This window comes from Salvelinus sp. IW2-2015, linkage group LG20 (assembly GCF_002910315.2).
Source record: "Salvelinus sp. IW2-2015 linkage group LG20, ASM291031v2, whole genome shotgun sequence".
NCBI lineage: Eukaryota > Metazoa > Chordata > Actinopteri > Salmoniformes > Salmonidae > Salvelinus > Salvelinus sp. IW2-2015.
In genome coordinates, this window is record NC_036860.1 from 12,390,099 (window position 1) to 12,404,917 (window position 14,819).

Genomic DNA, 14,819 nt, shown 5'->3' on the forward strand with positions numbered 1-14,819 from the left:
TTTAATAGCATCATTTTTAATATTTGGGCTTGGGGACGGTATCAAGGCAGGTCGAGTCATAATTCTCAAGTCCAAGTCAAGTCACGAGTCATTGGTGTTAAAGTCAAAGTCGAGTTGCAAGTCATCATAATTGTGACTCGAGTCCAAGTCATGTGACTCGAGTCAACACCTCTGGTATGTTGTACATTGTTTTAGAAATTCATGAGTTTATTTTCGACAGAATCCCTGGACATAAATGCATGTAAGGCCTAACCAGAAGTAGAAGCCTGGAAGGTAAGGACTTCTAAGGCTCTTGCATGAGAAGTTAGATAAGCAACATTTACTGTGTGAAATGCAATGTTATCACCATCATTCTATTTAAATTATTATCACACACCCATTTTGACTGCTAGAACAAATGAAAGAAATTCATGAAAGGACTGTATACAAAGACCAGGGCATGGTGAATATTCCCTGTTGTCTCATAGTGAGATAACAGTACAGACTTGATGAAGGCTCTACTGGCTGTTGGATGCAGTTGGATGCTGAAGTTGGATGCTGAATGTACTCTTGAACTCTCTCTCAAATAGATYCTTCAATCTTTCGCCCATCCCACGCAACTCTGCATTATCCTTCATTAAAAAAAGACACACACATTTGTATAGAAAACATAATAAACTAGTAATGCATAAAACACAACTCATTTAGCCTAATTCATATTTGTTATGGATTAAACAAAGACACATTGTTAAAGTGTTATTCATGCATTAGCACAATTCCAAGATTTGTTTTCAAAAACGTTGCCCCGAGTCTTCACATTGGATACGGCAGTAGTGCAGTCTCACCCTGTTAAATGTGGCACAGTTGGTGAAGATAAGCAACACATCAGACACAAAGTGTTGCACTGACTGGTAGAGATTCTGCTGCAGCTTCTCCACAACCCTGTCCAGCCATATAGGGGTCTTTCTCACACTGGTGTAGTTTCTCACCTGGCAATGAAACATACAGACGGAGATAAACTCAGCAAAAAAAAGAAACGTCCCTTTTTCAGGACCCTGTCTTTCAAAGATCATTCGTAAAAATCCAAATAACTTCACAGATCTTCATTGTAAAGGGTTTAAAACACTGTTTACCATGCTTGTTCAATGAACCATAAACAATTAATGAACAAGCACCTGTGGAACAGTCGTTAAGACACTAACAGCTTACAGATGGTAGGCAATTAAGGTCACAGTTATGAAAACTTAGGACACTAAAGAGGCCTTTCTACTGACTCTGAAAACACCAAAAGAAAGATGACCATGGTCCCTGCTCATCTGCGTGAATGTGCCTTAGGCATGCTGCAAGGAGGCATGAGGACTGCAGATGTGGCCAGGGCAATAAATTGCAATGTCCGAACTGTGAGACACCTAAGACACGCTACAGGGAGACAAGACGGACAGCTGATCGTCCTCGCAGTGGCAGACCACGTGTACAACACCTCACAGGATCGGTACATCCGAACATCACACCTGCGGGACAGGTACAGGATGGCAACTGATGGGTCAAATTGGGGTCATGATAGGGGCTGCACCAAATGTTTGATGTGTTATAATAATTGATTATGCTTATGTTGTATTAATAGAAGGGGAGGGGCTATGGGACCCCTCTACATTTATAGGGTCCTAGACTACAGATTAACAATATATATATCCATTGTACGGTTTTAGAATTGTTCCACAGTATTTTCTAAGTCTCTGCCTCTTATAAAGAAATGGTCTGTGAGAAAGCATTTCAAAGATAAACAAAGAGCCCTGCAGGGGAGTAGAGGAGATAAGAGGCTAGTCAGACATACCTCTATAAATCAACTTGGGGGAGTGGACATTTACTGCTGAGGCCTAAGAAAACACGGAACTATTGTATCTCTTGCAAGTTTGTATAGCTGTGTATACATGGGCTTGGTCAAGCATGATAAAAGCAACTTGGACTTTTCCTATGGGGCAGAACTCATGAGAGACATCAGTTATATGTGAGATGTTTGATCTTTGACTTCCGTCTACAGCTATATTTTATTAAAATTGTTATTATTTATAAGTGCACATTTTGAGTGTTCCTTATTTGTTAAGTAAATAAAACGGAGCACAGAAAAACGGAACCAACACAACAACTGCCGAGTTACACCAGTAACGCACAATCCTCCATCAGTGCTCAGACTGTCCTCAATAGGCTGAGAGAAGCTGGACTGAGGGCTTGTAGGCCTGTTGTAAGGCAGGTCCTCACCAGACATCACCGGCAACAACATCGCCTATGGGCACAAACCCACCGTCGCTGGACCAGACAGGACTGGCAAAAAGTGCTCTTCACTGACCAGTCGCGTTTTTGTCTCACCAGGGGTGATGGTTGGATTCGCGTTTATCTTCGAAGGAATGAACGTTACACCGAGGCCTGTACTCTGGAGCGGGATCCATTTGGTGGTGGATGGTCCGTCATGGTCTGTGGCGGTGTGTCACAGCATCATCGGACTAGCTTGTTGTCATTGCAGGCAATCTCAATGCTGTGCGTTACAGGGAAGACATCCTCCTCCCTCATGTGGTACCCTTCCTGCAAGCTCATCCTGATATGATCCTCCAGCATGACAATGCCACCAGCCATACTGCTTGTTCTGTGCGTGATTTCCTGCAAGACAGGAATGTCAGTGTCTGCCATGGCCAGCGATGAGCCTGGATCTCAATCCCATTGAGCACGTCTGGGACCTGTTGGATCGGAGGGTGAGGGCTAGAGCCATTCCCCCAGAAATGCCCAGGAACTTGCAGGTGCCTTGGTGGAGTGGGTAACATCTCACAGCAAGAACTGGCAAATATGGTGCAGTCCTTGAGGATGAGATGCACTGCAGTACTTAATGCAGCTGGTGGCCACACCAGATACTGACTGTTACTTTTGATTTTGACCCCCCCCCCCCCCCTTTGTTCAGGTACACATTATTCCATTTCTGTTAGTCCAATGTCTGTGGAACTTGTTTAGTTTATGTCTCAGTTGTTGAATCTTGTTATGTTCATACAAATATTTACACATGTTAAGTTAGCTGAAAATAAATGCAGTTGACAGTGAGAGGACGTTTCTTTTTTTGACAGTTTCTTTTTTTGACAGTGAGAGGACGTTGAGTTTATATTGAACTTTGACACACACACACACACACACACACACACACACACACACACACACACACACACACACACACACACACACACACACACACACACACACACACACACACACACACACACACACACACACACACACACAAGAGAGAGAGAGAACCAAGCAAACTTACGTTGATGCAAGGATCTGCCACAATGATGTGGTCCTTGTCCGCTTGGATAGACACAGCAGGAGATACTGGCATTCCTGTCAGAGTAAACACACCTTTATGTGACTGGTCAAATATTGTTTACATTTAAGTCTGAATAATTATATAATGTCAAGTATTTATTGATGGTTATAATGGACAGACTGAAAGATAGATATATAGATAGATTGGTCCAATTGCCTGTCAATCAATGAAACAATGGTAGCAGTCATTTGTTCAAGCTCCTTACCAGTAGGTGGTCAGAGATTCGGCAGGTCAAGGCTTCCTGGTAAGTCTTTTGACTGGGGTAACGCCACGACTGACTGGTCCTCAGTACACAGAATGTACACACCCACGGAAGATTATCCCTGTGATTCAAACAACAAACACACACACACACACACACACACACACACACACACACACACACACACACACACACACACACACACACACACACACACACACACACACACACACACACACACACACACACACACACACACACACACACACGACAGCTAAGTTTACCTACACAGAACAAACAGACCTCTCTTGTATCAATCTCACTCTCTCATCAACTGTTCTCACCCAGCATAGCATCATCCACATTAGGAAGATGACATCTCTGATGGAAGGAGCGAGGACACTCATCAGCACATATCAAGCTGCCCTGGCTTCTACAGATGAAGCAGTCGTCATCGTTATCGTGATCATGCTGCCAAGACAGAGAAGAGAGGAAGGTGAGAAGGAATTGGTTAACAATCAAGCACCAACTGCCTGTTTGTGTTGTAACGAATATCGTACAGATTGATTTCCCACACCCTCGGGTGTAAAACAAGGAGTCTCCTTATAACCAATTCTGTTTGCTATGTTTATTAATGATTTGACAAAATACACTTAAAAGTTAAATACCAGAGAAAGATATATACTGATGAAATGCTGATTATATTATTTTGATGGCAGAAACTGAACAAGACCTGCGGAAAATGATATTAAGTACTGTCAATTGGTGTTAAAGATGGAGACACGTGATCAATACATAGGCGGAAATCCCAGGGGGGACGGGGGGGACACGACCCCCCATCTTGGGAAAAATATGATTTGTCCCCCCAATATATCACTGTAAACATAACTATGTAATTTCAATAATATTAATAATACGCAATGAAAGCACTTGTGCTGATTATAGACACTTAATAGCGCGTTTAAGTTTCAAAAGATTGCGACCCCCCGCCCTTTGCCTCACAATGGTTTGATCCACTGCCAGTTTCTTTAGCTGGCAAGGTAATAGAGGGTTCGTAACTACTGTCCGAAAGGGACATGTACGTAACTGACGTGAGGTTAATCCAGTCAATCCATAGCAGGTCCATAGCAATGTTTATTTATTTATTATGTTTGTTGGCAGGGTTCACACACTAGCTGAATTTGCAGAGCTAGCGCGCAAACTAAAGCAAACATTAACTATCAAGCTAGCTAGTACCTATTCCATTTAGTTGGCGTCGTCAAAGATGGAATCTTTGCTATCATCAGTTTATTCCAAGATCAGCATGCAGCTGTAGTGCTTCGACGTCCCTGTGATAAGGTTAGCGATAAACTGAAGTCCAAACTGAACAGAACAGAACTACACTCTCTTCTACCATTGTCTTAAATATATATAATGGTCTCGTTGCAAAAGATAAATTGTCGCTAGTGAACTTTTTTTTTTTATTTTATTTAACCTTTATTTAACCAGGTAGCAAAGATTATAGCAAACACACAGAAACGGAATTGGTGCTCGCTAGCTTTACAAATTCACTATTGTTGGAAGCCAGCCAATATGAAACAAACTATTTAAATTACAAAAGGTTGCAGCATGTGTTGTGTAAATGTGTGTGTGTGCAGCTAGGCCAGCCAGCCAGCCAGGTAGAAAAATGGCGAACATTTAGAAGAAGAACGGACATCAAGAGTATTTGTCAGTACACCAAAACGCATAGTAAGAACTCTAGTATCCTAATATCTCAAAGACTAGTTGAAAAATGTTCATAAGAAAGAAGTGAAATGCTAATGGAAATGTTTCACAATGATGTCATTAGGCAGAGCAGGCAACAGATGGCACACAGACAGCAGAGCTGGGGACAGATATGGAGGGACAGACTGGCAGACAGGGAGTCTCAGGTAAGTTTGTTGAGTCTTTGTTTGGCAACATTATGAAAGGTTCTCAATTTTTTTGACTTGTAAAATAGGGACATAATTGGAAATGCCATGGATACCGCCACTCTCAACTTAAACTGGTGACTAAACTAAGATTTGTTTACGGCAATGGTATTGCTGTTGTGATTAATTGTGTAGTTTTGGTACCGGTAGTTAGAGTACGGCAAACACCTTATTTTTTTCTAGGAGACAGACTGAGTCAGTTAGGGTAGTGAAAGGGAAAGAGCCAGGGAGAGAGACTTCAGAGGACAGTGTCACAGCCACGGCAGACCAAGTGTCACCCTTGTTGCCAGCAGCACCAGTATAGGGGACAGTGGCACAGCATTGTCCAGTTACCACAGTGATGGCACAAAACCATATCAGCCACACCCACAATTTATAGAACCGCAAACTCTTGCCAACAGAGTGTTGACGTTTCAAGAGAGATGGTTTCGCGATTTCCCCTGGCTACATTATAATCCATCAATAAAAGGAGTGTTGTGTTTTCACTGTAGCCAAGGGTTTTCAAGCCAGCCATCTTTTGGCCAAAGAGCTGATGCTGCCTTCATTAGTGCAGGATTTAGGAACTGGAGAAAAGCCATTGAAAAATTCACAGCACATCAAAATTGCCAAACCCACCGCCACTTTGTAATTGTAACAGCACCCAGCTAAATCCAATCAGTGTCCAGTTATGTCCAGCGCGTGGGGTAAACAGCAGGATGACGCAAGGCATTGCTTGATGAAAATTGTTAGTTCGGTGCGGCATGTAGTAAGACAGGGACAAGCCTTTAGAGGCCACACGATGACAGTGGGAATTTATACCAGATTTTGAAACTTAGGGCAGAAGAGGATGATCCCATTTTACTGAAGTGGTTAACAGAGCGTACCACAATGTACACAGGCCCCAAAGCACAGAATGAAATTCTGAACATCATGGCCAATAGTCATTCGAGGCATTGCAGCTGAGATTAGGTCTCTTCCGATTGTACAATTTTCATTAATTGTTGATGGTACTCAAGATGTTCTCTGGTGCTGAAACAGAGAATGTCTGTCTGCGTTATGTTGACCATGACCATGTCCCTCACAAGGAGTTTATTGGGCTATACAGGGTGTCGGAGACAACAGGCGAGGGCATTGCGAAAGTGCCAACTGATGTGTTGTTGAGGAAACCCGCAAACATATGCTCGTTCTTTTGTTCAGTAGTGTGTATAGCAGTGGTTCTCAACCTTTTTGGGGTACTGGAACCCCTGCATATTTTGAGGCAAGGCAGGCAAGGTTTTGAGCGGTCCTCAGGGACCTCCACCCCCTCTATATATATATGTAAACTTACTGGAAACCTTGTGGTACTGACTACATTCATTACACTTTTTTATTTCACGGACCCCTTGCAATTAGTCCATGGACCCCTGTTTGAGAACCCATGGTGTAATTGATAGTTGTTCTTTTGTTTAGTAGTTTTCAGTACACTTACAAATGATTTATTTCATGTTATTTTATTTAAAATTGCATACTTTGTGCGACATACTTGTCCATAGCTGCTGTTTGAAGATTGAGACACTGACTGAGGATATTTTGTTTGATTTATTTGGGTTTTCATTGAAGTAGTTATTTTGCTTTTAGAACTGTACTTATTTTAAGCTTTTTTTCTTGCAAAGATATTGTAAACTCGGCAGGTGCACATATTTAATGACTATATAAATGTATCAGAAAAAGTCAAATTAAAAGGTCAATTCAATACGGAGACCAACTTTGTGATGGTTCTCAATGGAGATTCTTTTAGATGTGATCACACCATGTTCATTGTATTTATGAAAACTACACCCATACAGTGTACAGTACCATTGTCACCTACTGACCTTTCTTGATATTGCTGGTTGTAAGTACGAATACCTGCATACATACTGGACTGGTAAGGAGCACTGCTATAACTATTATTAGTAGTAGAATTATAATGATTTAAACATTTGAACAAGTTGGGAAAACCCTTCAGTTAACTACTGTACCTATCAATTATCCAGTTGTAGGAATTATGGTTCCTCAATATACATTTAACAACGTATGTTATGTGTTACAGCACTACTTTTGGTGTCCCCCTCAGGAATTGCTCTTGAGAAAATTTAATGTAATTGTCCCCTCCAAGGTTGATCTCAGATTTTCGCCCCTGGATCAATAAAAACATTTTAAAAACTTAAAATGCATTTTAGAAAACCAAGTACTAAGAGAAGTGTTTTTCAGTTTTAGTTTTGAGGGAGAAATTCTTGAGTTTACTAGCAATGACAAATATTTAGGTATTTATTTTGTTGAACATATGACCTTTCTATATGGCACATCTGACCTGGCTGACTCAGGAAGTAGAGCTCTTGGGGGAGTCATAGGAAGAACAAAACCACTCAAAGATATTGGTTATGCCACTTATTCCAAACTGTATCAGACATGTGTATGTCTCCTGTTCTATTCAGGAGGAGTGTGGGTTGCTCAAAGCAGTACATGATTTTCTGCTTACGTGATTTTCCCCCCCACAAGTTTGCACAATAACTGGGGACTTTGGAATAGACTGTGGGATATGCCATTTGCCAGAATACCCATCAAAGTTTTTCAATGGCATCTCTTCATATGGTGAGCATGAGCAACTGAAATGTCTGAACTTTGCCAACAGTCTGACATTGAACATTTGTTTGAAAACAAATTAAGGGAGACATAGATGCTCTTTTAATATATTTTTTTAGGGGGTAGATCAGCTTTAATATTGCAGATACATTGATAGAAGCCACAATCTAATTGTCTGCATCATTTCCAATCCCCCATATATTTTGGGGTAAATATACAGTACCAGTCAAAAATTTGGACACACCTACTCATTCAAGGGTTTTTCTTTATTTTTAGTATTTTCTACATTGTAGAATAATAGTGAAGACGTCAAAACTATGAAATAAGACATATGGAATCATGTTATAACGACACAGGGCGAGACCCAGATACAGACACCGGAGGCAGATGGTTCGAGTCTCTGATATTTATTGAAAAACAAGAGGCAGGCAAGAGACAGGTCGAGGACAGGCAGAAGTTCATAAACCAGGTCAGAGTCCAAAAGGTATGGCGCGGCAGGCAGGCTCGGGGCAGACTGAATGTTCAGGCAGGCGGGCTCAGTGTCAGAGCAGAGAAAGGGTCAGAAACGGGAGGACTAGAAAAACAGACTAGGAAAACAGGAGCACGGAAAAACACGGTGGTTGACAAGACAAGATGAACTGGCAACAGACAGACAGAAGACACCGGTATAAAGACACAGGGAATAACGGGAACAAATGGGAGACACCTGGTGCAGGGTGGAGACAAGCACAAGACAGATGAAGCAGACCAGGGTGTGACACATATAGTAACCAAGTGTTAAACAAATCAAAATGTATTTTAGATTCTTCAAAGTAGCCACCCTTTGCCTTGATGACAGCTTTGCACATTGTTGGCATTCTCTCAACCAGCTTTATGAGGAATGCTATTCGAACAGTCTTGAAGGAGTTCCCACATATGCTGAGCACTTATTGGCTGCTTTTCCTTCACTCTGCGGTCCAACTCATCCCAAACTATCTCAATTGGGTTGAGGTCATCTGATGCCGCACTCCATCCCTCTTACTTGTTCAAAGAGTTCTTACATAGCTTGAAGGTGTGTTTTGGGTCATTGTCCTGTTGAAAAATAAATTATAGTCCCACTAAGCACAAACCAGATGGGATGGTGTATCGCTGCAGTATGCTGTGGTAGCCATGCTGGTTAAGTGTGCCATGAATTCTAAATAAATCACTGAGTGTCACCAGCAAAGCACCCCCACATTATCAAACCTCCTCCTCCATGCTTCACGGTTGGAACCACACATGCAGAGATCATCCGTTCACCTACTCTGCATCTCATAAAGACACGGCAGTTGGAACCAAAAATCGCAAATTTTGACTCATCAGACCAAAGGACAGATTTCCAACGGTCTAATGTCCATTGCTTGTGTTTCTTGGTCCCAGCAAGTTTTTCTTCTGATTGAAGTACTTTAGTAGTGGTTTCTTTGTAGCAATTCGACCATGAAGGCCTGATTCACGCAGTCTCCTCTGAACATTTGATGTTGAGATGTGTCTGTTACTTGAAGCATTTATTTGGGCTGCCATTTCTGAGGCTGGTAACTCTAATGAACTTATCCTCTTTATCAGAGGTAACTCTGGGTTTACCTTTCCTGTGCCGGTCCTCATGAGAGCCAGTTTCATCATAATGCTTAATGGTTTTTGCAACTGCATTTGAAGAAACTTTAAAAGTTCTTGAAATTTTCCGGATTGACAGACCATGTCTTAAAGAAATGATAGACTGTCGTTTCTCTTTGCTTATTTCCGCTGTTATTACCATAATATGGACTTGGTCTTTTACCAAATAGGGCTATATTCTGTATACCTCACCTACCTTGTCACAACACAACTGATTGGCTCAAACGCATTAAGGAAAGAAATTCCAAAAAATTACTTTTAACAAGGCTCGCCTGTTATTTGAAATGCATTCCAAGTGACTACCTCAAGGCTGGTTGAGAGAATGCCAAGAGTGTGCAAAGCTGTCATCAAGGCAAAGGGTGGCTACTTTGAAGAGTCTCAAATATAAAATATATTTGTTTAACACTTTTTTGGTTGCTATATGATTCCATATGTGTTTTTTTATATAATTTTGATGTCTTCACAATTATTCTACAAGGTAGAAAATAGTACGAAAAAAGAAAAACCCTGAAATGAGTAGGTGTCCAAACTTTTGAATGGTACTGTAAATTTGTCATATACTGTATTTTCCTTTATTATTTTCCCCTAACTCTATCATCCCGCACCTAATTGGACAAAATGAATAGACAACAATACATTCGCTTCTAATTCCAGCTTGTACATACTCTATACATTTTACAGACACAGTATATTTTACATTAGTTATCTTAATTTTTATCCCACCCTTTAGCTCCCCTCAAACCCTCCAATCTATCTCTGAACACCCTCCAGTTTTGTGGTGATATCTCACAAAAGTCCTGAACCCTTCTATTCTCGTAGTTTCTACAGATTGTAAATTGAAGATAACAAAAAAAATTTAAGAGTATTATTATATTATTGATCGATTTGAGTAGGACTTTTCAAATCACCCAGCAGTGCTATTTGCAGAGTTAGCTCCAGGTAAATTAAATTCTTCAGCAATTCCTGAACCTGCAACCAAAAACAAGCTACATATCGGCAGTACCAAAAAAAAAAGGTGATCTAACGATTCTGTCTGCAGAACTGGGAAGGTTGTATCCAACCTATAATAATTATATAACATTCTATTGGATGTAAGAATTCTATATAATAATTTAAATTGAAAAGGTTTTGAATCCGGTTGTCATTTTGTGAATTAGTTTGACAAACCATTGGTCCTTAAATGAAACTGTTATACTTTTTATTTATCACAATTTTCTTTCTACCAATTTTGACAGACAAGTTCCTTACCTTCTCCCCCTTCCATTTCGGCTGACTTAGACACTATTAAAAAAAACAAGTGACGACGCAATATGAAAATAAATGGGTGGAGGAGATTAATCATGAACCCAAATTGAGAAACTTCTGTTAGATTAGGGGGGATTTCGTGTGTGAGAGATATATTGTGTACAACATACCTAAAAGCAAGAGATCCCTATGTGCACAGGTAAGATCAGGGATATGGCCTCAGCGTATTTAAACAGGTGGGTGAAATGGAAGAGAAAAGCCTAACTATTGTGACCTCGAAGAGATAGAGAATAATATTTATTTGATCCTTTATTGCCCTTTCTACCACGATACGCTTGCCCTTATTCCAGAAAGTCCACCAAATATACCYTGGCATTACATTTACATTTAAGTCATTTAGCAGACGCTCTTATCCAGAGCGACTTACAAATTGATTACTGTATGTGGCTGAACGATGAGGAGAAACTGAAACAGTTTTTTGTCCATTGTGTACTTCCGTTTGCTGAATTTTTTTGATAAAGCCTAAAAGAAAAAGGGTGACCTATTATTAAATTTAAAAAATATTCAGCCCCAGACAACTAGCAAAGTGCATATATGTATATACAGTGTATTCGGAAAGTATTCAGACCCCTTCACTTTTTCACATATAGCCTTATTCTAAAATTTATCAATTTGTTTTTATCCCTCCTCAATCTACACACATTACCCCATAATGATGAAGCAAAATCAGGTTTTTAGAAATGTTTGCAAATGTATTCAAAATAGAAAACGGAAATATCACATTTATATAAGTATTCAGACCCTTTACTCAGTACTTTGTTTTAGCACCTTTGACAGCGATTACAGCCTCGTGCCTTCATGGGTATGACACTACAAGCTTGGCACACCTGTATTTGTGGAGTTTCTCCCATTCTTCTCTGCAGATCCTCTCAAGCTCTGTCAGGTTGGATGGGGAGCGTCACTGAACAGCCATTTTCAGGTCTCTTCAGAGATGTTCGATCTGGTTCAAGTCCGGGCTCTGGCTGTGGTACTCAAGGACATTCAGAGACTTTTCCTGAAACCACTCCTTCGTTGTCTTGGCTGTATGCTTAGGGTTGTTGTCCTGTTGGACTGGGGCGAAGGTTCACCTTCCAAGGTCCTAAGCGCTCTGGAGCAGGTTTTCATCAAGGATCTCTCTGTATTTTGATCCGTTCTCTCGACCCTGACTAGTCTCCCAGTTCCTGATGCTGAAAAACATCCCCACAGCATGATGCTGCTACCACCATGCTTCACAGTAGGGATGGTATAGGCCAGGTGATGAGCGGTGCCTGGTTTCCTCCTGGCGTGACGCTTGACATTCAGGCCAAAGAGTTCAATCTTGGTTTCATCAGACCAAAGAATCTTGTTTTTCATGGTCTGTCCTTTAGGTGCCTTTTGGCAAACTAGTACACTGTCAACTATGGGACCTTACCTGGACAGGTGTGTGCCTTTCCAAATCATGTCCAATCAATTGAATTTACCACAGGCGGACTCCAATCAATTTGTAGAAACATCAAGAATGATCAATGTAACCAGGATGCACCTGAGCTCAATTTCGAGTCTCATAGCAAAGGGTCTGAATACTTAGTCGGAAGTTAACATATACTTAGGTTGGAGTCATTAAAACTCGTTTTTCAACCACTCCAAACATTTATTGTGAACAAACAAAAGTTTTGGCAAGTCGGTTAGGACATCTACTTTGTGCATGACACAAGTCATTTTTCCAACAATTGTTTACAGACAGATTATTTCACTGTATCACAACTCTAGTGGGTCAGAAGTTTACATACCCTAAGTTGACTGTGCCTTTAAACAGCTTGGAAAATTCCAGAAAATGATGTCATGGTTTAGAAGCTTCTGATAGGCTAATTGACATAATTTGAGTCAATTGGAGGTGTACCTGTGGATGTATTTCAAGGCCTACCTTCAAACTTAGTGCCTCTTTGCTTGATATCATGGGAAAATCAAAAGAAATCAGCAAAACAATTGTAGACCTCCACAAGTCTTGTTCATCCTTAGGAGAAATTTCCAAACGCCTGAAGGTACCACGTTCATCTGTACAAACAATAGTATGCAAGTATAAACACCATGGGACCACGCAGCCGTCATACCGCTCAGGAAGAGACGCGTTCTGCCTCCTAAAGATGAACATACTTTGGTGCAAAAAGTGCAAATCAATCCCGGAACAGCAAAGGACCTTGTGAAGATGCTGGAGGAAACAGGTACAAAAGTATCTCTCTCCACAGTAAAACGAGTTCTATATCGACATAACCTGAAAGGCCTCTCAGCAAGGAAGAAGCCACTGCTCCAAAACCGCCATAAAAAAGCCAGACTACGGTTTGCAACTGCACATGGGGACAAAGATTGTACTTTTTGGAGAAATATCCTCTGGTCTGATGAAACAAAAATATAACTGTTTGGCCATAATGGCCTTTGTTATGTTTGGAGGAAAAAGGGGGATGCTTGCAAGCCGAATAACACCATCCCAACCGTGAAGCACGGGGGTGGCAGCATCATGTTGTGGGGGGTGCTTTGCTGCAGGAGGGACTGGTGCACTTCACAAAATAGATGGCATCATGAGGGAGGAGAATTATGTGGATATATTGAAGCAACATGTCAAGACATCAGTCAGGAAGTTAAAGCTTGGTCGCAAATGGGTCTTCCAAATGGGCAATGACCACAAGCATACTTCCAAAGTTGTGGCAAAATGGCTTAAGGATAACAAAGTCAAGGTATTGGAGTGGCCATCACAAAGCCCTGACCTCATCCTATAGAAAACTTGTGGGCAGAACTGAAAAAGTGTGTGCGAGCAAGGAGGCCTACAAACCTGACTCCAAAATTCACCCAAATTATTGTGGGAAGCTTGTGGAAGGCCACCCAAAACGTTAGACCCACGTTAAACAATTTAAAGGCAATGCTACCAAATACTAATTGATTGTATGTACACTTCTGACCCACTGGGAATGTGATGAAAGAAATAAAAGCTGAAATAAATAATTCTCTCTACTATTATTCTGACATTTCACATTCTTAAAATAAAGTGGTGATCCTAACTGACCTAAGACAAGGATTTTTTACTAGGATTAAATGTCAGGAATTGTGAAAAACTGAGTTTAAATGTATTTGGCTAAGGTGTATGTAACTTCCGACTTCAACTGTATTTAAATAAGGTATTTCTGTTTTTTTATTTTTAATACATATACAAAAATTTCACTTCGTCATGATGGGTGGGGTATTGTGTGTAGATTGATGAGGATTTTTTTTATTCAATCCATTTTAGAATAAGGCTGTAAGGTAACAAAATGTGGAAAAAGTGAAGGGGTCTGAATACTTTCCAAATGCACTGTAGATTGTGTACAGGCCTGTCTCACACTTGAATCTTCTCTTTGTTCGTGACCAGGTTTAAACACCTTCTGTTCCATTTTTCTGTATTTATTTTTATAATTTTTACTGATCTAGGGTTATTATTATTATTGCTTGTATAACCTTATCTACTATTATGTACTGATTTATTTATGCTGCGCAGAACACGAGAAGAATTATCACTGAGTTATCACTGTCAATCATTCTAATGTTTGTTTTCAGTCAATTAACACGAAAATGTACTTAATGAATTACTTAATTCATTCATCATCCCCTATTCAGTGATGTTGAGAAACATCTTGGAATTTCATTATTAAAACTGAAGCATTTATTTAAACTATGTGATTGGCTGATTGGTAAGTGGGTGCCACCGTGTTCGTGAGGGTCGAGGGGGAAACTTACCCTGTCTTTGGCCGTAGGGCTGCACAGCTTGCACTTACACAGGAGAGTGTGAATGACCAAAATCTTACTCTGAAAATGA

The 14,819-nt window shown here is 40.6% G+C and overlaps 1 protein-coding gene across 1 annotated transcript in view; it reads right to left on the reverse strand.

Moving 5' to 3' along the window:
* LOC111981590 (nuclear body protein SP140-like protein) overlaps positions 1 to 14,819 on the reverse strand; it is a 26,799-nt gene continuing 11,980 nt past the window's right edge. The window contains 7 exon segments of the mRNA XM_070449201.1: positions 1 to 611; positions 825 to 968; positions 3,290 to 3,336; positions 3,339 to 3,363; positions 3,555 to 3,668; positions 3,891 to 4,022; positions 14,741 to 14,809. Of these exon segments, the coding sequence (XP_070305302.1) occupies positions 498 to 611; positions 825 to 968; positions 3,290 to 3,336; positions 3,339 to 3,363; positions 3,555 to 3,668; positions 3,891 to 4,022; positions 14,741 to 14,809 (645 nt within the window). The 3' untranslated portion in view covers positions 1 to 497.